This window comes from Sminthopsis crassicaudata, chromosome 5, assembly GCF_048593235.1.
Source record: "Sminthopsis crassicaudata isolate SCR6 chromosome 5, ASM4859323v1, whole genome shotgun sequence".
Classification (NCBI taxonomy): domain Eukaryota; kingdom Metazoa; phylum Chordata; class Mammalia; order Dasyuromorphia; family Dasyuridae; genus Sminthopsis; species Sminthopsis crassicaudata.
In genome coordinates this window covers 155,564,454-155,587,937 of record NC_133621.1, presented here as the reverse complement: position 1 = coordinate 155,587,937, position 23,484 = coordinate 155,564,454, and the positions used below count along the sequence as shown (strand labels likewise).

The following is a 23,484-nucleotide window of genomic DNA, read 5'->3' as shown; positions in this document are numbered from 1 at the left end:
CACTTAGTTGAAATTATATGATAAAACTTAAATTTTCAATTTAAATTTCTAATAGGATGAAATTATTTAAAATATTGTACACAAAAGTGTTTGGAACCAGTATTAGAAATCTTTATATGAAGAGTATTAAACTAACTAACAAAGTTTAATAGTCTCATGAAAATAAGAATGCCTACAAAGTTGGGAAATTATGGAAACTGAAAATATTATTCCCTATAGTTAACATTGGCTACAATTATTTAAATAATGTTGCCTAAATAAATTTTGAAAATTTTTGATTTCTATAAAATTGCTGGGTGAGGAAAGTCAAGAGAATAAAAAAAATGAAATACAGATTTATTATTTAAAAAAGAAAGAAAATAACCAGGAAACTATATTTTTATATAAAAATACACACTAAGGTTTTTTTTTTTAAATAAAGATGCCAGAAACTCCCCTGACAATAAACAAAAATCTCTTAAAATTGTCCTCAAAGAAGCCCACATACAAAAAAATAGCATTAATTTCTAGCAATCTTATAGCACTTTTCAGAGAATCCTTTAGAGGGGATTACATTTTCTTTGAAAAAAATTATAGCTTCCTATTTAAAAACAATTATTTCGAGAAAATAGAAATCACTTTTCTTTAGATTTTGAATTTTTAAAAATAAATTTAACCTTAGATAAGCCTTTTTATTGATTTAATTCATTACCTTATTTTTAAAAATACTATAAGAAAATATATAGCATCCTTTCTAGAATTACTCTCACTACTCCCAATTGTTTTGACAGATTGATTCCCCAGGAGATGGCTATTACTCCTAATCACCTTGGGATATGAGAGGATAAGTATAAAGGACTGAGATTTCTAATACAGTTATTTAGATACACCCATCTAATACATTTTACCCAATCAATCAACTAACATAAATTGGGGGAAAATTAGAAGAGGAATGGTTAAAAACAAAAACAAACAAACAAACAAACAAACAACAACAACAACAAAAAAAAAAAAAACAGCAACCCAAACAGAAACACCCAATCTCCTCTTGTATAAGGGAGATACTTGTATTCATAAGATCTCTGAGTAAAAACTTAAAGAACAAAGATGATAAAACACTTATTCAAAATAATAAGGATAAAGGATAAAGGGTTTCTTTGTGTGTTCTCTATGCAGGTATACTTTTCTGCCTTATAGGATCCCTACTAAGAGCATTTCTTCAGAGCATGGAATTTTGATGAATTAATTGTCCTCTAGATCAACTGGGCTGGCATATTTCAAAGCATGGTTTCTTGACTGACAGGACAAGCAATTGCTGGGCTGGGTAAAACAGTTCACATCTCAGAGCCATCTCCAAACAGACTTAGTTACTTGTAGCTACCAAGTTCCAGTAGATTCTGCTACCAACTGCAGTTACTGAGGAATTCTCTGATGACTCTTTAGACCTGAGAAGATGAAAATCTCATCATATTTCCATCTTTAGCTACTCATTCATTCACACTAAGGAAAGAATAAACACAAACGATAAAAAGGAACAGGTGCCAGAGCATTATATGATATAGGTATGTTGCAGCCAGGTGGAGACAGACTCTACTGCTACTCCCCCACCTGGTGTCTCACATCCGCCCTCATTATTCAAAAGCCAAGACTTAAGGGAGGGAGAGATTGCCAGTCAATCCTTTTGTGTGCTAATTCATTTCTCTGGCTCAGTAATCAATTAAAATTTTTTATCAGTGTCAAAGTATGCTGACAAAAATAAATAAAGGGAAGGAGAGAGATGGAAAGAGGGAGAGGAAGAGGGGGAAATAAAGGGAGGAGGAGAGAGGGGAGAGAAAGGGAGAGGAGAAAAAGAGTATAGGAGAGGTGGGAGTATGGAGGAAGAAGAAGGGGAGGAAGAGAAAGAAAGGGAGAGGGAGAGGAGAGAGTTGTGAAAGCTCCAAACTGGAAAAAAATACCCCCTCCATTAGGTATTTTCAGAAAAAGACTCAATAAGCTTCCACGTGGTAATTTGGAAGTCAGTAAGATGATTCTCAAACATCTTAATGCCTTCCCTATGAAATTATATGTGTCTTATTCATACATAGCTGTTAATATGTCATCTTCTCTATTAGACTGTGAAGTCCTTTAGAAGAAGGAGAGGGATTTTTGTTTTTGTTTTGTTTTTGTCTAAATCTAGGATTTAGCACAGTGCTTGACACATTGCTTAATGCTTAGAAATGCTCCATTCTTCAAATACAACAAATCTATATATCCTCTGAGGACAGAGGCTTCATTAGCAAATTTCTATTATCAAAACTTCAATGATTTTTTTTGGAAATAAAGAATTTTGAAAAATTTGAATTATGATATGAACACATGGATCCTAGAAAATATTTTGTATAATTATATATCCACTTCAAAGTATTCTTGTGAAGCAAGTAATCTGTAAACTTTAAGGACCTATAAGTAATGGATATAAGTAATCATTGCTATTATTGCTATCATTTGACATTACATTGCTATACTGTCTCTTTTCTACCTACTATAACTTAGTAACATTTCCCTGTATACTTTCAAGATTTTAGAAGAATTTTAACATTTTTAAGGGCTAGCCTGGAGCAATTTTAGTGAATACTATTAAAATGGTTTAGGAAACATTATCTATAATAGTAAATGTCTTTTATTCATTGACATAAATGCAAATTGATCCATATTTTCCCACATTAAAAGCAATATCTGCTAATTAAATTATATTATTATTTTTTCAGGATTTAAATGTCTTGCCACTCAAAGGTTTAATTTACCTACAATCGTAGGTAAGAGAAGCATTAGGAAATAAAACAGGTCAAATTGGATGTTATTTTGTTTTTAAAAAGATGGGTATTTTAATTATGTATCTTTATACAGATATCTCAAAGTCTTAATACAGCTTTAATATTTAATATCTTAAAATTACATTAAAACTTTTAGAATACATTGTATATTTATTAATAACAATTAATAGCTAATATCTATATGGTACTTATATGCCAGTGCTAAGTACTTTACAAGTATTATCATATCCTCACAATAATTGTGGGAGGCAGGTGCCATTATTATCCCCATTTTACAGAATAGGAAACTGAAGCAAATAGAGGTTAAGTGTCTCATATAAGGTCACACGGCTAGTAAGTGTCTGGGGCTGGATTTCAACTTTTGAATTTTCCTTACTCCAAGCCCAGTATTCCATCCACTGTGCCTTCTAGCTGCCAATTACTAATTGAACTTCATTTTAATAAAAATAAGAAGGAATTTTAGTTATATGATCACTGGCAATAAGTCAATTTTTGTTAAGGGAAGTAATGCCAAATTACAATGGAATTAAATCATAGACTACAAAATAAGGTTGACATGATAACTATTATCACTTTGGATATTAAACATACTTTATCAAATATCATTATAGTTGTCTTTTTAGCTAACAAATATTATATGTTATGAATTTAGTTTGATGATTCTGATGTTTATTTGTATCAACATTTAAGTAGAAACTGAAAAAAATAAAATTTACAAAAATTTTATGAAACTAATAGTGCTATGTGGGAAACATCAGGATTTTTCACCAACAGAAAGAAATAAATATATAGTAAAATTAAAGAAAGTGGTTTATAATGTAATGTTTTATAAAATGATATTCTACAAGCCATGGACTTAATTGTTCTGATGTAGATTAGTAACAGTTATTCTTGTTGACAGTGAGCAAATTACCTCTGGACAATAAGTTTATATTTTTTTTGTTTTGGGTGACAATTATATCTATACTTGGTTTCTTTTTTCCCCTTTTTTTCTTCCTTCTTCTTTTTCTTTCCTTCATTTTTTGAGGCTAAGTAACTCTATTTTACTCATGACTAAATAGGCACCAAAGTTTTTAATTATTCCATTTATTTACTAAGATGATTCACCCTTCTTTAGGTAGCCTGGTGATTGAGTATTACCAAAAGATTTCCCAAATTGATGACAGACATTATGGACCCTCAATCTGCTTTAGTTCTATTGCAACTGAGAACTCCAGAGCTCAAGTGATTCTCTTACCTCAGCCTCCCCATTAGTAGGTATTACACATTTGTACCACAACATGGAAGGCCTCTATGTGGCTTTCTAAGAAAACTCATTACATATCGTATATTACAATTCAAATATAAATAGATAGGAAGAGGGAGGAGAAAGAGAGAGAAAAAGAGAGGGAGAGAGCTCAGGGGAGAGAGAGGAGGAGAAAGAAGAGAGAGAAATGGGGAAGAGAGAAAGGGGGGAAGAGAGAGAGAGGGAAGAGGAGATGGAGAGCAGGGGAAAGTGCAAGCGAGCACACTATTTACGATATGAGGTTTAATCATATGGCCTCTTAAAACTCTGGTTACAAATTAGAAGGTAACAGTCTGTTTGCTATGTTTTGACTGTAAATTTAAAAATTAAAGTAAAAATAAAAAACCTGATAAGTTAATAATATCTGGGGAAGAAATTACAAATAAGACTGGATTGTTACAAAAGTTAGTAAACCAATTATTTGGATCACTGAAACAGATTTTAGCCATCCGAATCAATGAATGGAGACAGGTGTTGGGTTAATCCAACTGCAGTAATTACAGGATCTCTTTGGGGATGACTCTTGACAGCTGCTAACAATATAGTTTTTGACTATAAAATCCCACATTAGTTCATGCCCAATTAGATCATAAGTCATGGAGTTAAAGAGAACATTTAAAGATCATATATCTCAAGCCCCTTATTTTTCAGTGAGGAAACAGGGATGATTGGGTCATGAAAGCTTCCCTCATTGCGGAGGTAATAATTTCATCAAAGACTTTTTATCGGTTTTGATCACTGAAAATTACAGTATTGTTTAATACCTATCTAAGCTGTCATTGAAAATTTTGCTGTGCCTGTTCACCTACTTATCACATCATTTTATACTGATTCACCTTACAATGTTCTCTTAGAAAGATTTCTGGTAATTTGAACCATCATTTGCCTATCCAGAATGCACAGCTAAGAATCTTCCTTCACCTTTCTGCTGCATGTTTTTGATATTGATGAACTTGATAAATTTATAATGAAAAGAAATGACACAAAGTAAACATAATATGACCATGACTGATTAGTGATGCTTCTTTCCATGTAGCAATTCCCTTCACTGAAGTATATAGTTTATTTGTCACTTATCCTAGAGAGTTTTTCAAAGCTATATAATTAGCATATGTCTAAAAGAAAACTTGAACCTAGGTTTTCTTTACTCCAATGCTGAATCTCTAACCACTATGTCTACCTCTCCCGATAATGACATTCACTTAAAATGTATCTATTGATACATTAAGGAGTAGCTAGGTATTGTAGTAGAGTGCCGGACCTGGAGTCAGGAAGATTCATCTTGAATTCAAACTGTGAATTTGTGGTTTCCTCCATTAGTCTGTGAGCTTCTTGGGGGCAGGGACTGTATTTTACCTTTCTTTATATGTCTAGTGCTTAGAACAATATCTGGTATATAATAGGCATTTTGTAAGTGTTTATTAAGTATGGACTGACTCACCATCTTTGTAAATTTCTAAATCAAAATACTTCTCCCTAGTTACTACCTTTTAGATTTTATTACATGGTTGCTAGGTGGTACAGTGAATATAATGCTTCATCTGGAATCAGAAAGATCTGATCATATCCACCCTCATAGTAATACTGTTGAGGTTAGTGGCAGTCAGTTGTTAAAATCCCCTTATGGTCAGCACAAAGGTTCTTCATGAAAGAATTCATGAAACCCCAAATTATTACTTGGCAAAAATGAAAGTTTATTGTTGGACAGAAAGCCAGTTTTGCTAAGAGATTGACTTCTATAGTTGCAGCGTCCTATTAGGGAAATGGAGTCTGGCACTAAGAAGAGAATTTTTTCTCTGTGAGCAGGGTCCTAGCAGCTGAGCAAGCTACTTGGGCATTCTGCCAAGTCCTGTTAGGGAAATAGGTGAGAAAGATAAAGATGGGTTAACACTGAAAAAAGAATGTTTTCTCAGTGGACAGGGGATACTCACAGGCAGCAATGCCAAGGAGAGAGAAAGGATCCTTAGCATGGCATGTTCCTGCTTTTGGCCTTCTGCCAAAAGTGAGTTTAGAAGCTGCCCTTTAAAAGGAGTCTTGAGGCTTCAGGAAGCCAAGGTTCCCAGGCCTGGATGCTTATCAATATCAGGCCCAGATCTCCTATTGGAATTAATAGCATTTCAAAGGGGTGCTTTTTGACCAGGTTTTCTAATTGAATTAAAGGGTCTGGCATCCTAGACCCTTATCTGGTGGGATATGCCTTCCCCAGGAGGGGCTGAGACTCCCAAGGGATCACATATCAAAAGGAAATACAGTTTCAGAGTGATAATTTTAAAGGGAATAGTTTGAGAAAGGGAACAATTTCCCTCCCCCTTCAATATTGGCTGTGAGACTTTGGGCAAGTCACTTAACCCTGTTTGCCTCAGTTTCCACATCTGTGAAATGAGCTGGCAAAGAAGATGACAAACTGAAGTCATAATTAGTATATGTGTCATCTGCTTAAAATTTAGTAGTTACATGCATATCACATGCAAATGTCATGACTCATTCATTAGTATTCTGTACACCTATTTTGGACCCAAAAGGAGGGATAGTAGAAATTATTTTGAGAGTTCACTTTCCCAGAACAGATAAGGGTTCAGATAGTGCCCCCCAAAATGACATTTAATTGTGATTTTTCTTTCTTAAATGGATAATCAACTTGAGGTTAAGGAAGTTGTACAGTTATTTGAATATTGTTTGTGCAAAATCTAATTTACTTTGAAAATTATCATATAATCTGTTTCCCCTTCTGTCTTAAAATGTCTTGCCCTATAATTAGATTTGAATATCAAAACTATTATTGTCTTTTAAGAACAAAAGCCTAGAAGCTAGTAATTATATTGTCATTAAACATTTTATCTTCCTGGAATGGATCCTTTGAATTGACAATATTTTGGGGAACATTTTTAAGTAGTATAGAAAAATGAAAGCACAACAGAAATTCTGCTAGAGTTGTAACCAATCTGAATAGATTGTAGCTCTTTCATAGTATGATATAATTAGAAAAATTCTTGGATTTTGGCTTAAAAGAACCATGTTCATCCTTCCTCTACTTCTGGGACACTAGGCAAGATATCCGACTTCCTTAGACGTTGTTTTCCTCATCTGTAAAATGAAGGCCTTGGATTATATGACCAATAAGGCTCCTTTTGTTTTTAAATCTATGAGTCTAATACTTATGAAAAAAAAAGAAAAAAAATAATCAAACAAAATCTTAGTACTCATGTCAAAAACAAAAGTGAAAATTTCAATTATTTCCCCAGATATTGCTTTAATTATTAAATTATTAAACAATTCAAGAAAATTATTAAAGGTATTTTATTATGGATTCCTGATGGTCTCTTGTGACTATTGGGTGTAAGTCACAAAGAAAACCAACAACTAGAGGGAATGGTAAGTAGAGTGCTGGACAATGGAGTTAGGAAATATAGCCTTAGGCAGTAAATAGTAAATCGCTTAAATCAGTTAATCAGTTTCCTCATATATAAAGTGGGAGTAATAATACGGGGGCTATTGTGAGGATCAAATAAGTTAATAATTGTAAATCACCTACAGTGTTTAGTATACAGTAAGTGCTATATAAATGTTAGATATTAGCTGTAAAAGATTAGCCATTAAGAGGAGTATGCTCCATTATACTATAAATATTATTATATCATTATTATATTATATATTATAATTAAAATAAAGTTCAAGAATAAAATTCATGGAAAAGTGCTATGTTTATTTGAAGATATTTTAGTCTGACCAATCTATGTGATAATGAATAAAAAGATTACATGGTATATTACAATATAGAAATATTTGGAGAAAGGATTAATATAGTAAAAATCCTGCCTGGTCTACCTGTTTTTTTGTTTTGTTTTGTTTTGTTTTTTTCCTAGAAATCTCTATTTGACTAGATAGGCAGTATAGGATGAATGGAAAGAGAAATAGATCCCAATTACATTATCCATAGCAGTAACTAATTAGAAACAGTGGATTAACTTGACATGAGAATCTAGCTTTGTTCTTGATTGCCATGTTTTGGCTTTGCAAGTGGAATAAGCGAAGGTGTCTACCCTAATAAATTGCTTCCCAACAACATATCTTATCTTCTAGTATAGTTCAACACATGGATATCCAATTTGTATGTGAAATAAAACTATTACTTTGGAAGAAGAGGTTAGGATCCAAAAAGATCTTAGAAGGAAAAAAAAAAAAAAAGTTGAACCAGGTCTAATAAGCAAAAAGGGATTTAATTAAACTCTTACTTTGTAACATGTACTTGTAAGCATTGGGAATATAAAGAAAGACAAGACAAAGAGGATAACCATGGCATCAAGGAACTATGATAAATATCAAGTTTCTTACAAGATAAATGCATGTTAGATGGAAACTAACCTTCAGGGGTATCACTCTAGAAATAATTTTGAAAAAGGAATGTTTTGCACTCCCTTGAAGGAAGCCATAGTTTTCAAGGGGCAGAGGGGAATGGACAGTCTTCTAGTTATGGCCAGTACAAATTCTTAAAATTGGGTGGAGTACCTTGTGTGAGAAAAGTGAGCCAATAAAGAGTAGATTGTAGAGTATGTAAAGAGGATGAAAAGGAAGCGATCGATCCACTTGTAAGAGCTTTGCCAGACACATGATTTTATATTTAATTTTGGAAATAGTAGGAAACTGCTGGAATTTACTAAATAAGTAGATTCATGGTCAAGCCTACATCTAGGAAAATCACTCTTGTTCCTAGTGGATAAGATGAAAGTTGACACTTAAAATATAAATAGTATATTTTGATTTTAAAAAATCCACAGATATAAAAGATGGGATAGAAACAGTTAGATAGTAGAAACTTTATAAATTGCAAACTCATTATATACTAAAAGAAACATAGGATCCAGAATACGAGATATTAATACTGTTGTAGTCTGGTTTTGATCAGATTGTAACTGAAGCATTATTTTCACTTATGCATACTACTGTTAGAGAGGAAAATGCTAAACTGAATAATATTCAGGTGATGGTTATTAAAATAATGAAGTACTAGAGTACATGTTTTATTGGTTGAAAGAATTTTCGAGTTTGCAGAAGAGGATAGAAGTAGAAATTAGCTTCAAGTACTTTAAAGTTGATCATAAGTAAAATCAATTAGACTTTTTCTTGCTTTGCTTCAGAAGGAATAGCTAGAAGCAATTGGAAGAAGTTTCACAGGACAGATAAAGACTAGACATAAGGAAACATTTCATAATTGATATGCAACAGTGAAATGGGTTATCTTCAGAGATAGCAGTAATCTGAAGTGGAAAGATATTGTAGATGATATTCTTAATCATGTACTGGATGACCTCTAAATGTCCTTCTAATACTGAATTTTTTTTTTTTTTTATTTGTAATGTATTTGATAGGCCATTTAAAAAAAATTGGACTCTTCTTTGTGTTGATTGTTTTATATTAGTTAAATTTCTATGAGAAACAATGATCAATATATTTATTTTCCCCCATTTCTTGTTGCATAAAATCACTAATTTTTTTTTTTTTTAAAGTAGTTCAGGTTGGAAATATAATAGCATTCAGGGAAATGAGAAGACAAGATATCACTGTTATTCAAAGTTGAAGTCATTTCACTATCAACTGTCTGTATGCAATCATGTCATCAGTGATTTAGAATCAATGTCAAACTCTCTATATTTCATTTAATAGGAGGATATGAGGCCCTATAGGTAGGGACTATTTCATTTTTATTTTTGCAGGAATTGTATTACAGTGTAGCAAACATAAAAGGAGCTCAAAAAAAATGCTGAGTAAATTAAACTGAGATATTTTTCTTTCACATGTTATCTTATATGCAATTTATAGAATTGCCTACAGTACTGAAAGATCAAGTGACTTGCCTAGGGTCACAGAGCTAGTATATGTAAGAGACAAGAGAAGAAGCAAGGACTTTTTAGCTCTTGGAGCAGCTCTCTCTGCCCAGTGACTTGTGTTTTACCTTTGGGACAGGCAGGCTATTAATTATGAGGTTCATTAACAATTTGATTTTCAAAAAGTTCTAAGAGCTATTTATTTGTACAAGACACCTTCTAATATTAGCCAAGAAGCATCAACTTAATTACCCAATTCCATTTACATCTAAACCTTCATTATTAAGCCAGACTGAGCTATGGACTTGAGAGGGACTTAAAGGGAAGTACTGGTATGTTTTCCTTTTTTCTCCTAAAGATTTAAATCATGCCTGTGCTATATCTCTTTTGTGGGTTGACTTTTTAGCTCCTTGCTTAAGCACTGAATCTTTTCAAAATAAATCACATGCACTGACTTGCACTCATTTCAAGTTTCATTCAATACAGCAGAGTAAGCATAATGTCTAAAGCATTTGATTATCTTACTGGCAAGGAGAAGGAAAATGTGCTCAAAATTAAAATGAGGTAGGTTAGAAAAATACAAGTCTTGAAACTCTATTAATGTTTTTAAGAAAAGGTTTGGGTATAAAGTCATAGCATAAATAGGTTATATTTATTACCTATCTCAGAACAATAGTTTCTTTCTTAGCATCATACTTTAAAGATTTGATAACTTATCTACCTTATCCAAATTCAAAAGTGCCTCTTATTTCTAGTTATTTTAGAGAAATAAATATGACTGATTCTATGTACACCATCTCTATTAAAAGTATGTTATAGAAAATGAAAGTAGAGTTTAGTTTTTTGAATATTTATTTTTTAATACCAATTTCTATTTGAAAAAAAGAAAGGGATGTCTGTTTTCTAATTTTAAAAATAGTCTTCTATTGACTAAAAAATTATTGTAATAATAAAGCATCGTATTTTTTTAAATTTCATACAAATTAACCAAGAATTGTTTTCCCTGAAAAACTACCACACATACATGTGCACACACACACAAGTTATTTGCTGAAATTATTTCCATTTAACCTTATTTGAGAAGCAAATAATTCAATTAACCAAAAGAGTCAGGCTTACTTGGTTGATACTTATATAACTGCAATAACAACAACAATCAAGTGATCTGGGTTCAAATACAATCTCAACCTCTTTTTCCCTTTGTGATCTTGAGCAAACTATACATCCCCTTTTAGCCTCAACTTCCTTTTATATGGAATAAAGATGATAGAAAATTTCTAAGATTCCCAACTCCAAATCTAACTTTTATACAAGTGTGTTAATACAAATAATAGAAATAGGAGCTTATTCACTATCGCTGTTCAACAGTTTTGGTCACATTTTCTTGGCTAAGATACCAGAATGGTTTATCATTATTTTTCCAACTCATTTTACAGATGAGGAAACTGAAGCAAACAGGGTTAATTGACTTGACCAGTCACACAGCTAATAAGTGTCTCAAGCTGGATTTGGACTGAGGATGAGTCTACCTGACTCTAGGTTTAGCACTCTATGCACTGTGATATGTAATTACCCAACTGCACTGTGGAGTAGCAATCAAAGAAATGTAAATACAAATAACACAATGCTAGTTCTATCTCTGGGCTTCAGTCACTTTGAGTATTTTCCCCCCTTATTTTCAAGTAGATTTTCCCAGTTCTTGTGTCTCACTTTTTAAGTTGTCTTTTGTCTCTCTTTGCCCTGGTAGCTACATTTTTGCACAAGGAAGAAAAAAAAATAATCCATCCCTTCTATTTAGGTTTTTAGACATTTAGTGATGACATTACTTTTGCATTCCTAATATTCTTGATCAGCCAGAAGGCCTTTGGCACATTTTCTTTATTTTTCTTTAGTCTTCTCTTCCCTCATGGCAAAACGAAAGATAAATAAACCATAATAGCATTGTGAGCATAGGCTGGGCAAGTCGACTTTTCTTTTAATCACTGATTTACCTGAAAATGGGTTTACAAGTCTCTTAACTCTAGAGATTCCATTGCAATTTATTTTCTAACAATACAATTTATACAATAAATATTTCATTTTGATAGTCGTAGTATGAATTTCAAATTCATTTGTAAAATCTTCTAAGTTTCTGTTAGGAGGGAACCTTAGAGATGATCTAATCCAACTTAATCTGTCAATGAGGAAATAGAGAATCTATAAAGTAATATGTGGCTTTGAAATAAAGTCTGAGGTTATCTGAGGTTATAAGGCTAGGAGATATGACAATCAGGTCTTGAAACTTTGACTTTCAACTCCAAAGCAAGCATTCTTCCACAACAGCCTACTACATTTCTTATCCAATCCGAATTTATTGGAACATAAGTGAATAAAATAGATCCAAACAGAAGATCAAAATCCTTGGTTCTCCTCTATATCACATAAAAGTTTTATATATGCCTGAAATAAAAGGGTCTTTTTAGTTTATGCTTTAGTATTTAAAGTCACGGAGTTATATTTAGTTTTCCAGATAGGAATCATTTTCAGTAATATCATATATAAGTTAAAAATATCACTATACATACATAAATTTATACATGCATTTGGAAATCTATGAATAACATTTTTTTTTTCCTCAGTCATTTATCATGGTGATGCTACAGAGCCAGGAGGCCATGTGCTATGAGTTGTTGTTCCAGTAGTGTTGATAGATTGCAATGAGTCATCCTCCAGATCTTGTGTGAATTGCCTTGTGACCTATGCACGCATTGTTTAGTGATTGGCTGGGGTTAGGAGTACAGACCATGACTATGAAAGTGTGTGTGTGTGTGTGTGTGTGTGTGTGTGTGTGTGTGTGTGTATGTTTGTGTGTGAAACCTTACTGGCCCATCTGGGGATCGAATATGAGACCTTGCTCTCATTAGCTCCATCCTCTAGCCAACTGGGCTGTATATATGGTGTGTGTGTTCTAGAAATGTACACATATCCTGACTTCCCTTCTTGTGCTTTATGTTTAAAAGATGTGAAAACCTCTGATTAGTAATTCAAGAACTTAAATATTTCTACAGCCAAGTTCTCTGCTGTTTTAATTTGGGGAGGGTTTTGTTTAGTAGTTTCTTTGTTTTGTTTTGACAGGATAGAGCAGGGTAGCCTGTTAAATGCTGGCTAAGATGATGGCATACAGAGGTTTCAGATTGATTCAAGTGCTGAGAACAGCAAAATGTTTTCATTATTTAAATAACCACAGGCTGCCAAATGAATCATAAAGGGAGCAGCATGTCCTCTGCCAAGGTGTCATTTTCATTAAGTGAGAGATTGCACCTGAAGGACAGTTTAATTTGCAGCTGTGGAAAATATTTGAACAAAGTGGTACTGTTACAAGTGGCAGGTGTTGCACCAAAGTACATTTTACCAAGAGATGCCAACTCTGGGATAAAAAAGCAGCATAATATCATGGTAGAGTAGAGGGAAGGGAAGAGATGGAAGGAGGAAAAGTGAATATTTACTATTATTATCATGAATAGAGATTGCGTATTTTATTTCATGTGATGGCACTGGCTACAAGATTGTTCAATGTGATTATTTGTTTAGCTCCTTCAGTGTATTCAGAAATATGCAATACAGGCAAAGACAGAAGTTCTTTCCCTGGAGGCCCACTATCAAAGCTAGACAGATCAGAGAAAGGGTTCCAATTGTATTTACCTTTCAGAGTGTTTACTCTATGGTTTCATGCTGGAGAGATTAATGTACTTTGATCTTGCTTAAATGGATTTTGCCACTTTCTTTTGAAGTGCAGTTTTCCAATGTCCTTTCACATTAACTTCCTGATTCAAATCACAAAGAATTTTTATAAATGGTAGAAACTTCAAGTTTTTGTGAAGCCATTGTCATCAGGGATTAAGAAATAAAAAATTTTCCATGGGGAGGGAATAAAATTGTACCATGAAAAAGAACATGGTGAATAGGGGTGACGTGACTGCTTACATTATTAAAAGATCTGGGTATTTATGTCAATTATTTTGGGTGGATTTCGCTATGTTGAAACCAGCAATTTGTATCTGGAACCTGGAAATAGCCATACCCTTCTTTAATGGATTGCAGAGTAGTGAAATTTAATTTTAAAAACTTTGTTTAGATTTTCATTTCTGTTTCCCATTCAGGGCCAGTAGCTTCTGCAATATCATAGCCTTTCCTAGGAATCTGAACTCAATTAACAAAGTAGACCAGCCCCAAGTGAGTTTTTGTAAGCCTTTCCATGGGGAATTTTAGGCAAGACATGTTAAACTGGCTAAGGTTTTTCTGAACGATGATAATGCTTGACCACTAATGTTGCTTTTCAGTCTGATGGAAGGGAATGGCCTTTTTTCTGAATATGTTTAATATTATTGTTCAGATGTAATTTTGAAAACTAGCTATTAAGTAATTTTAATGAATTGGATAGTCACAGATTCCCATATAATCAAAGAAAACGGGATGCAGGAGGTGGGAGAGATAAATTAATACCTCTTAGCAAGCAATAACAGGAAGAAAGAACATACCTGAAGAATAGTTTGTTAATGCTTTAAAATCATAATTTCCACTGTACATTTAAAGAGAGAGAAATCTATAAATTCACTTTAGGTAAATGGAACTCCTGAAGACATTCATGATGTTTTTGAAGATGGGTAAAAGTGATAACTAAAGAGGAAAGGTGTAGAAGAGAATTGAAAAAAAAGTACACTGATAAATAAAATTGTTAAAGTAAAAGAAAAATGAGCATTCTTCTTGGGGAAGAGGAAAGATGAAAGACATTAGGAGAATTTTCCCTCAAATATGCCAGTAATTAATAGCAATAAACATGGATATCAATATACATATTGCCCAGAGAAGTTCTTTTTTAAAATAAACTTTGTATCACATCATGAAAGTAATAAAAACAATTATTTTATAAGCCTATCCCCCCCAAATATTCAGAACCATAGGTTCCTACTTGGAAATTATTCCAAATCAATGTCCAACATTCTATGTAATAGTAGTATACTTCATTTTGCATAGATAAAACTCAGGATGTATTTTGCTACTTATTCAACCTGGCTCAATAATTATAAAATTCATTCTTATTCCTAGATGATTAAAAAGGGGGAAAAGGGTAGAACATTGTATATTCTAAGGCTAAGGACTAAAATGCACATCCAAAAATCATGGAGCCTTAGAGGTTTTCTATTCCAATCCTACCTGAACAAGATGCCCCCTGATGTTTCCTACAAAGCTGACAAATGGCTATCCAACTTTTTTTTTTTTTTTGGAATACTTCCAGTAATGGGGAGCTTACTGACTCCCAAAGCAACTTACCCTACTTTTGGACAACAGATTGTTAGGAAGTTATTTCTTACATTGAGCCAAAATCAGCCCCCTGTCCAATTCCTACCCATTGCTTAGTTCTTCCCTTTGTCAAGAAAAATATGTTGAGTTCCTCTTACATTAAGCCTTTCAAAAACTTAGAAACAACAGCTATGACTCCCTAAACCTTTTCTTCTCTAGGCTAAACAATCTACAAACCTTCTATGACATACATATTTCTAAAAGTATAGATATTTAAAACTAAAGAATACATACTAGTTGTGATTATTCACAAGGATGAAGATTGAAGAAATTATATGGAGAGTATGTAATGTTATTCTGGGTTTGGAATGTTTTTTGCAGGAATAAAGGAAGAGAGCTAGCTTCAGATGTGACTTTTTTCCCCAAGTATGTTTTGATAGGAAAAGAATCATAGGGATAAAGTATATTGAGTTTAATATTTATATGAAGCTCTTTGTATAATCTGTTTTTAAATGTATTATGATTTTAGGATTTTACATTATGAGGAAATTAAAAATAGCAATATCAATGTGTAGTCATAAGCAAATTTGATTTTGTATAGCTATTATATCATACAATGAAAGTAATAAGAAAACATTTTCTTGCCTTCTTGGCTGCTACTTAAAATTATTTCCGGTCAATATTCAACATACTATGTTATAGTAGTATATTATACTTTGCCTACGTAAAACTTGGGGCCTTTAGTGCAGCTTGATCAACTTGACCTAATTAATCCATTTGTATTTTCTGGTTGATTAAATGGATAGATACAGAGTAGAGTATGGTAAACTATGCAAAGTACTAAAAATACACAAAGAATCATGGATTCTCATAAACTGTGTATTCCAATCTTCTTTGAACAAGAGACTCTCCTACATTTCTTTCATATTCTTTCCCCATGGGACTCGGTGTAATTCTGGGCAGTGATTCTGTGTACACTAGGAAGTCTTTCCAAAAGAAAAGTCCCATTATTTCATGTTTTATGAGATCCTCTTTATTGACCTGATCACTCCTCCATCTTCCTGCCCGCGTTATGTTGGAAATTAGAATTGCTCAGATGAAAGTTTGAGTAAAAAATATCTACTAGAAAAGATGTTTGAAAAGTATATTTATGTTTGGGGTGAGGAGTAAAGATATCACTCTATGGGGAAAGTGTACACTCCTTATTAATTTGTTTCCATATACTGTATCTCATATGATTCTTGACTTCCTTTGCACCAACACTTTTAGCTTATGATAATAACTAGGAATGATTCCAGATGGGAACATCAATAGAAGAGTCTGGACATTTTATTAGCTAGGTGTACCTCATGAAACTCTGCAAGACAGCTATTAATTGTTCAACAAGCATTTATTGATCACTTACTATGAGCCAGGAAATTTTTATAGTTGCTGAAAAAACAAAGACAAGTGAAATAATATCTGCCCTGAATGAGTTTATATTCTATAGCTTGTATAAAAAATACATCATAATAACCCCACATACATATAAATATTTGGAAAATAAATATGATTTATAGGAGTTGAAAGATGATGAATGATTTATGCAAGGTTATACATAAATTTCCAGAACTAGGCTTTTTACATTTTATTTATTTATTTTTGATTGTGCATACACATTTTTTTTACATATTTCCATAAGAATCATATTGAGAGAGAAAAATCAGAACAAAAGGAGAAAACCACAAGAAAAAAAAAAAGATGAAGATAGAATGTTTTGATCCACATTCAGTCTTCATAGTTCTCTCTGGATGCTAATAGTGTTTTCCATTCAAAATTTATTAGAACTACATTAGATCACTTAATTGCTAAGAACCAAGTCTATCATCATTGATTATCACACAAACTTGCTATTTTCCTGGTTCTGCTTACTTCACTCATCATCAGTTCATGTAAATCTTTCCAGGCTTTTCTAAAATCAGCCCATTGATCATTCTTCTATAGAACAATAATATTTCATTGCTTTCAAATACCATAACTTATTCAACCATCCCTCAATTGATGGGAATCCACTCATTTTTAAATTCTTTCTTACCAAAAGAGCTCCTACAAATATGTTTGCACACATGGGTCCTTTTCCTCTTTGATGATTACTTTGTAATCCAGGCTTTCTGACCCTTTACCAATACTTTTCCCTGTATCATCAAGAATTACCTTGATATAAGAGTTTAGTTTCATTTTTATACTTTCTCTTTTGATAAAGAATTCTTTTTTTTTTTTTTTTTTTTTTTTTTTTTTATATTTTTTTTTTTTTTATTATATATATATATATATTTTATAATATTATCCCTTGTATTCATTTTTCCAAATTACCCCCCCTCCCTTATTCCCTCCCCCCGACGACAGGCAATACCATACATTTTACATGTGTTACAATATAGTCTAAGTAAAATACATGTGTGTGAATATCATTTTCTTGTTGCACAATAAACATTAGAATCCGAAGGTATATGCAACCTGGGCAGACAGATATTAGTGCTAACAATTTACATTCCCCTCCCAGTGTTTCTTCTCTGGGTGTATCTACCTCTGTCCATCATTGATCAACTGGAAGTGAGTTGGCTCTTCTGATAAAGAATTCTAAAAAAATCAAAAGAGATATTCTGCTAACTAAGGTATAACTTTCCTGTAGAAGGTCTGTGATGTTCCAAATGGATGTTTATGTCAGTCATTGAAACACCTGTAGGAAAAATACCAAATAAGAAACACTGGAGCTGAAGGAAAAGGGAAGGTTCATTTGCAGCATCAGATTCAATAGAATTAAGAAGAAATTGTGGTGTATCAAATTGAATAATTTTGTCTTGATGTCATTTTAATTAATATATGTACTTCATTTTGTGTCTCAGATCCAAGATTTATCAGTGTCCACCTCATCCCTGAGAGTGACAATCCAGAAGATGACAAAGTCTATTTTTTCTTCCGTGAAAATGCAATAGATGGAGAGCATTCTGGAAAAGCTACCCATGCTAGAATAGGTCAAATATGTAAGGTGAGGAAAGAATACAATTTTTGCCATAAATATTATTACATTTTTTCAATTTGTATAATTGTATTATCTATTTAAATCTTATGCTGATAGCATTCAGGTTATCTTAGATATCATAGATTATACCAATGGAAATCAAAATCTTAGAAGTGAAGGAAGCAAGAATATTACCAAAGTCGTAGTTTTTGAGTATGATAAATTCAGTATGCATATATATTCTATGAGGAAAAACTTAGCCAAATTTTGAGATGTTTATAACTACGTGATGATTCTTTTTTTTTTTTTAGTTGTAGTCAAAAAATATAAGCCAAATATTTAAGGTATAACTTCGAAGATTTATTGTTTGAATCACTGAACAAAGTACTCTCACTAATGAAATCACTGATATAACATTTTTTAAATGTGAATAAGAAGCAATTAATTCATAATGAAAGATGTGAATAGGACCCATGTAATTGATTAAAGTTGACTTGGAAAATAATTCAAATCACTTTTTTAAAAATGCATAAGGTAATAGTAACTAATTTTATATAATATTTTATGGCTTATTGAAAAGAAACACTTTCCTCAAAGAAATCCTATAATGTTGGTAATATAAATATAAATGATTAGCCGTGGTTACTGAATGGGCATTGTCCTAGTCAAACATAGACCTGGGAAAATCCTTAACTTAAAAAAGGCCAACATCTCTCACTGCATTCAAGGCAGTGTTCAGTTGTCCTAATGTATATCTTGCCACTGGACTCAGATGCCTTTTGAGGAGAGAGTGAGGCTGGTGACTTTGCATAGCCCTCCCTCACTAATGCACTTTCCACAAATCTTCTCCAGCTAAGGCTCAAAATTATGATATCATATATGTATATTTGCATTATTTTAAAATCACCTTAGTTTGTCAAAAACTCTAATTTAAAAGAACATATATAAGAACAATGATTTCCTCATCTCTATATTACCAATACCTTCTGATACAGACAAACTTGCTAAAATGTTAAAACAAGAAGAGAACGTAAAAATCATTTGAACCAGCTCCTTCAGGGGAAACTGAGCTCCAGAGATGTAAAGTGGTAGAAATTAGACTAGGTCTCCAGGCAATTTGTCTTTTGTTTTATGTACTTGGAAAATATCTTTGGAAAACATCTTTTTTTTTTTTCCTCTCAGAAAAATGGGGCAGAGGGGGCTTACTTCCAAAGAAACTATCAGTATAATTAAAAATACATTTATAAAAATCAATTCTTCAATGTGAATTATTTTTCTAGCCAATTGAGAGTTTCTGAGGGAAACTAGTAAGTATATTCTTTTCAAATTCTGAGAGACAAGAAAACTTTAAATTACAAATTCAATTCAAACACTTGAAAATGCAAATGGAAGGAATCCTATTCCTGTATTTTTCATCATAAATTACATTTAAGATTGATATATCTTTGTAAATATTTTGAGAATAACATTTATTTGTATGACATGTATTAATTTTATAAAATTATTTATCAATAAAGTAATATTAAAGTGCATATTTTCTTAATCAGAATACCCTAAATATTTCATATGTTTACTATATTTTTGCAAATATTATTTTCATAGAATTATTCTTTGGTTCTTGATCTAAAGTCCCATAATGTCAATAAATCTTTTTAAAAATAATAAAAAAAAAAACTTGAATTTGGACTTACTAAAGGTTTTGTTAAAAAAAAAATCAAAATGTTTGTCTGAAATATACTTAGTGAATTCAAAGGATCTTCAAAATCAAATAACCTGTGGGATACTTTGGACCTCTATTTACTATGTTAATGAGGTTATTATCATGAATACTTGCTAGAAATTTATATAGGAGGTGAAATGAATATATGTACAAGAGATATTGCATATACTGTTATATATATTTGTTGATTTTGCTGAATTGATTTTTGTCTTTTTCTGTTTTATTCATTGTTAGATGATAGTATAAGTAGAACAAAATGTATGTGAGAAAAGTGTTCTAGCATGGAAAATACACAAAATATAATATTGCTTTTTGAAATCTCCTTATAATTAAATTTCTTCTTCCCTCTCAATAATTACTCTCCTACATGCAATTTGGGAGATTTGTATGACTAGTTGTATTTTGAAGAAGTTTCTTCATAATGAAATTCTATACATCTCATTTGAATATAAAGATATATCTACTGAACCTAATCATACAATGAAGGATTAGATTTTATTAATCCCCAAAGTTGAATCTGTAGTTTCATTAAATAATATTTAGTTTTTTTTTTTAATGTGAAATTGATAATACATATCTGATGTTACTGTAGGTTACAAAATAGAGTAAATTATTTTCAGTCATCTTTATTTACTTGCTCAGTTCTTATTTCATACGGAAGTACTATCATAGTTCTACTCATCTCCTTTTAGAATGACTTTGGTGGACACAGAAGCCTTGTTAATAAATGGACAACTTTCCTTAAGGCTCGGCTTATTTGTTCAGTGCCAGGGCCTAATGGCATTGACACTCATTTTGATGAATTACGTAAGTAGCTTATGTCATTCTAAACATATTTTTTCCAGACTCTCCCCAGATAATAAAGTGACATTATTTTTTCTTACTCTCTTTTCATTTAGAGGATGTATTCTTAATGAATTCCAAAGATCCTAAAAATCCAATAGTCTACGGAGTGTTTACAACTTCCAGGTATTAAATTCACTATGTTATTTTCATGCAAAGTTTATTAGGTACTTTCTGATTGCCCATGACCTGTTGAAAATATTTTTCAACCATGTTTTCCTAACTTTTTAGCTTTAGAGTCCCAATAATTGAAGGAAATAAGAATCTCCATGCTGTTGTAAATAAAATGTCTGGTTTGAAAGTCTGTCAGTGTACCTATCCCCAAAACCTTCTTATAACTTTGGTTTCAAAAAATGGTATGATCAATTATTAATATGGAAAGCTGTATTTTTAACAAATGTTCCTAGTGATATTATAAAGTAATCTTCAGTTAGTTTACAATGAACTTATTCCTTCTGAAGAAAATAATTTAGATGGCTAATTATTTTTCTGTTGATAAAAATTACCTCAGGCATGATGAGGAACAAAACTTCGTAGGGCAGTGGAAAGCCAGTATGCTTTCTGAAATAGAATGTTATTACTTTCTCCTACATTTCTTTTCACATTGTGGAACCATCAAATTAAGAAATATTTAAAGTTATTTAAGGTTTAAAATATACAATTTAGCATTTAATAATTTTATTGTGTACTAAAATATAGTATATGATAAGTCCACAAAATATGATTTTGTTTCATGTTTTCTACTGTAAAGATATCATAGTAGATAAAAATGTGGGATTTTTGCTCTGAATTTTAATAATTTACTCATTTACTCCTCAACTGCCTATATTATGGCTTCTGTCCTCATAACTTCAGTTAAACTATTTTCTTAAGCATCCCTATTTGCAGGCCTAGATTTTCTACTTACTGGCCATTCCGCTGCATTTGCATGTCTTGACCCAATCATCCTTCATTCTGCTCTTTCTTACCTTAATTTCTGTAACACTGCTAACTAATGGTTCTCATGCAGCTGTTAGTATACCTTTTTAGTTTCCATCATTAGTTTATCTTTTTCTTCCTGATCCCTAATGATGGTTATCTTCTAAGGTACTCTCTTTTGTCTTCTCTCCATGAAGTCTCCTTTGGAGATTTCATTTATTCTGGCTACTTTAATTTTTACTTTTATGGGAATGATTCCCCAAATGACATATTCCTCATCTTGTCTCATATTTAATATTTAATGATTTAATATTTGTTTATTTAATATCTATTACCTTGTTGGGCATGTCTATCTGGATGTTCTCTTGTTACTTTCAATATAATCCTTCCAACAGTCATTATTTTCACTGTAAAACTCTTCTTACTCTGATTCTCCTGTCACTGTTGATAGTACTATAGCTTTTCAGTCAACCTGGCTTAAAAAATCAGGTATTTTATTGGTTTTTCTTTCTCCTTTGCTTCCAATATCCGGTCAGCTACAAAATTGTGAAGATTTTACATCCACTTTCCCTTTTCTAACACTTAAATTGCCATTACACTATTTTAGGCCCTTTTCTTCTATCTATGTGTACTATAGTTCCCCTATTGGTACTAATACTTCCAGTGTCATCATCTTCTAATCCATCATTCACAAAAGTGACAAATTATTATTCCTCATATATAAATCTGGTAGTCTCATTCTCTCATTCAAAAAACACTTAATGAATTCCTGTTGCCTCTTTAATATGAACTTCCTAAATTGCCATTATGGTTCTCCACAATACCACCTTTCATTCATTGGGCTCTCCAAACAAGTTCCACAATTTTTACTGTCCTACCTTTTGGAATAAATGCAAGCTATTCTAATATAACTTAGCTTGCTAATTCATTGAGACTTTCTTCAGTATTCATAGGATTTGGAGTAGGACATTGGAGGCCCTCTAATTCAAACACCTCATTTGAAAGGAAAGAAAACTGAAACCCAAAGGGATTAAATGAATTCTCCAATTAAAAATGTAGAACAAGAATTCAAAATCAAGTGCTATAATTTGAAATCTTGTATCTTCTCTGCTATACCCTGCTTCCATCATTTATGTAGCTATTGCTGATATCTTATAATATTTATTCATATGCACCTATCTATATGCATATTTGCATATATGCTCACATGTACATATATACATGCAAGTGTGTGTGTATTTTCCTTCTGATTTTCAGTCATTTGAAGGTAGGAATCAGTTTTGTTTTTTCTGTTTAGCCTCTAATACAGTACATTACCTATAAGATTACATTAAAATAGTTGTTTGTTAAACAGAATTTATTTTTTTACAGCCCAGTCACTAATGAGTAGTAGACACAGAAATAGTGATGCTACTCATGCATCACATTAATCAACAAGCAACAGACTCAGAATCACCAAAACTTTCACCCATGCTTGGGTTAATACACATGGAAATTTACTAGCTCCATAAAAGTCATTTTTGAGTCCTTCATGTTTTCTCTTTTCTAAAAGAGAAATGAGTAGGTTATAAAACCACAAAGGCACTACCTATGTTTTAAATAATGTATGAAATAATAATTATTGTAACACTAATTATAGGTTACTATAAACTATTAAAGTCTAATCGTATTATTTTCTACATACACATGCAATTTTTGGAAAGTTTCCAAAAAAGTAAAAGAATATATCCTTCATGATGGCATCATTGTTTTTTGTGCAAATTTTCTATATAAAAGAGTTTTGTTGAAAGATAGGCATGCATTTTATTTTTAAGTATAAATTT

At 32.0% G+C, this 23,484-nt stretch overlaps 1 protein-coding gene across 9 annotated transcripts in view; it reads left to right on the top strand.

Annotated features, from left to right (window-relative positions):
- SEMA3A (semaphorin 3A) overlaps window positions 1-23,484 on the top strand; it is a 636,674-nt gene that overhangs the window by 557,098 nt on the left and 56,092 nt on the right. For all 9 annotated transcript variants that reach the window (XM_074268519.1, XM_074268522.1, XM_074268521.1 and 6 more), the window contains 3 exons: window positions 18,065-18,207; window positions 20,593-20,707; window positions 20,800-20,869. In XM_074268519.1, the coding sequence (XP_074124620.1) occupies window positions 18,065-18,207; window positions 20,593-20,707; window positions 20,800-20,869 (328 nt within the window). The remainder of the gene's footprint in view (window positions 1-18,064; window positions 18,208-20,592; window positions 20,708-20,799; window positions 20,870-23,484) is intronic.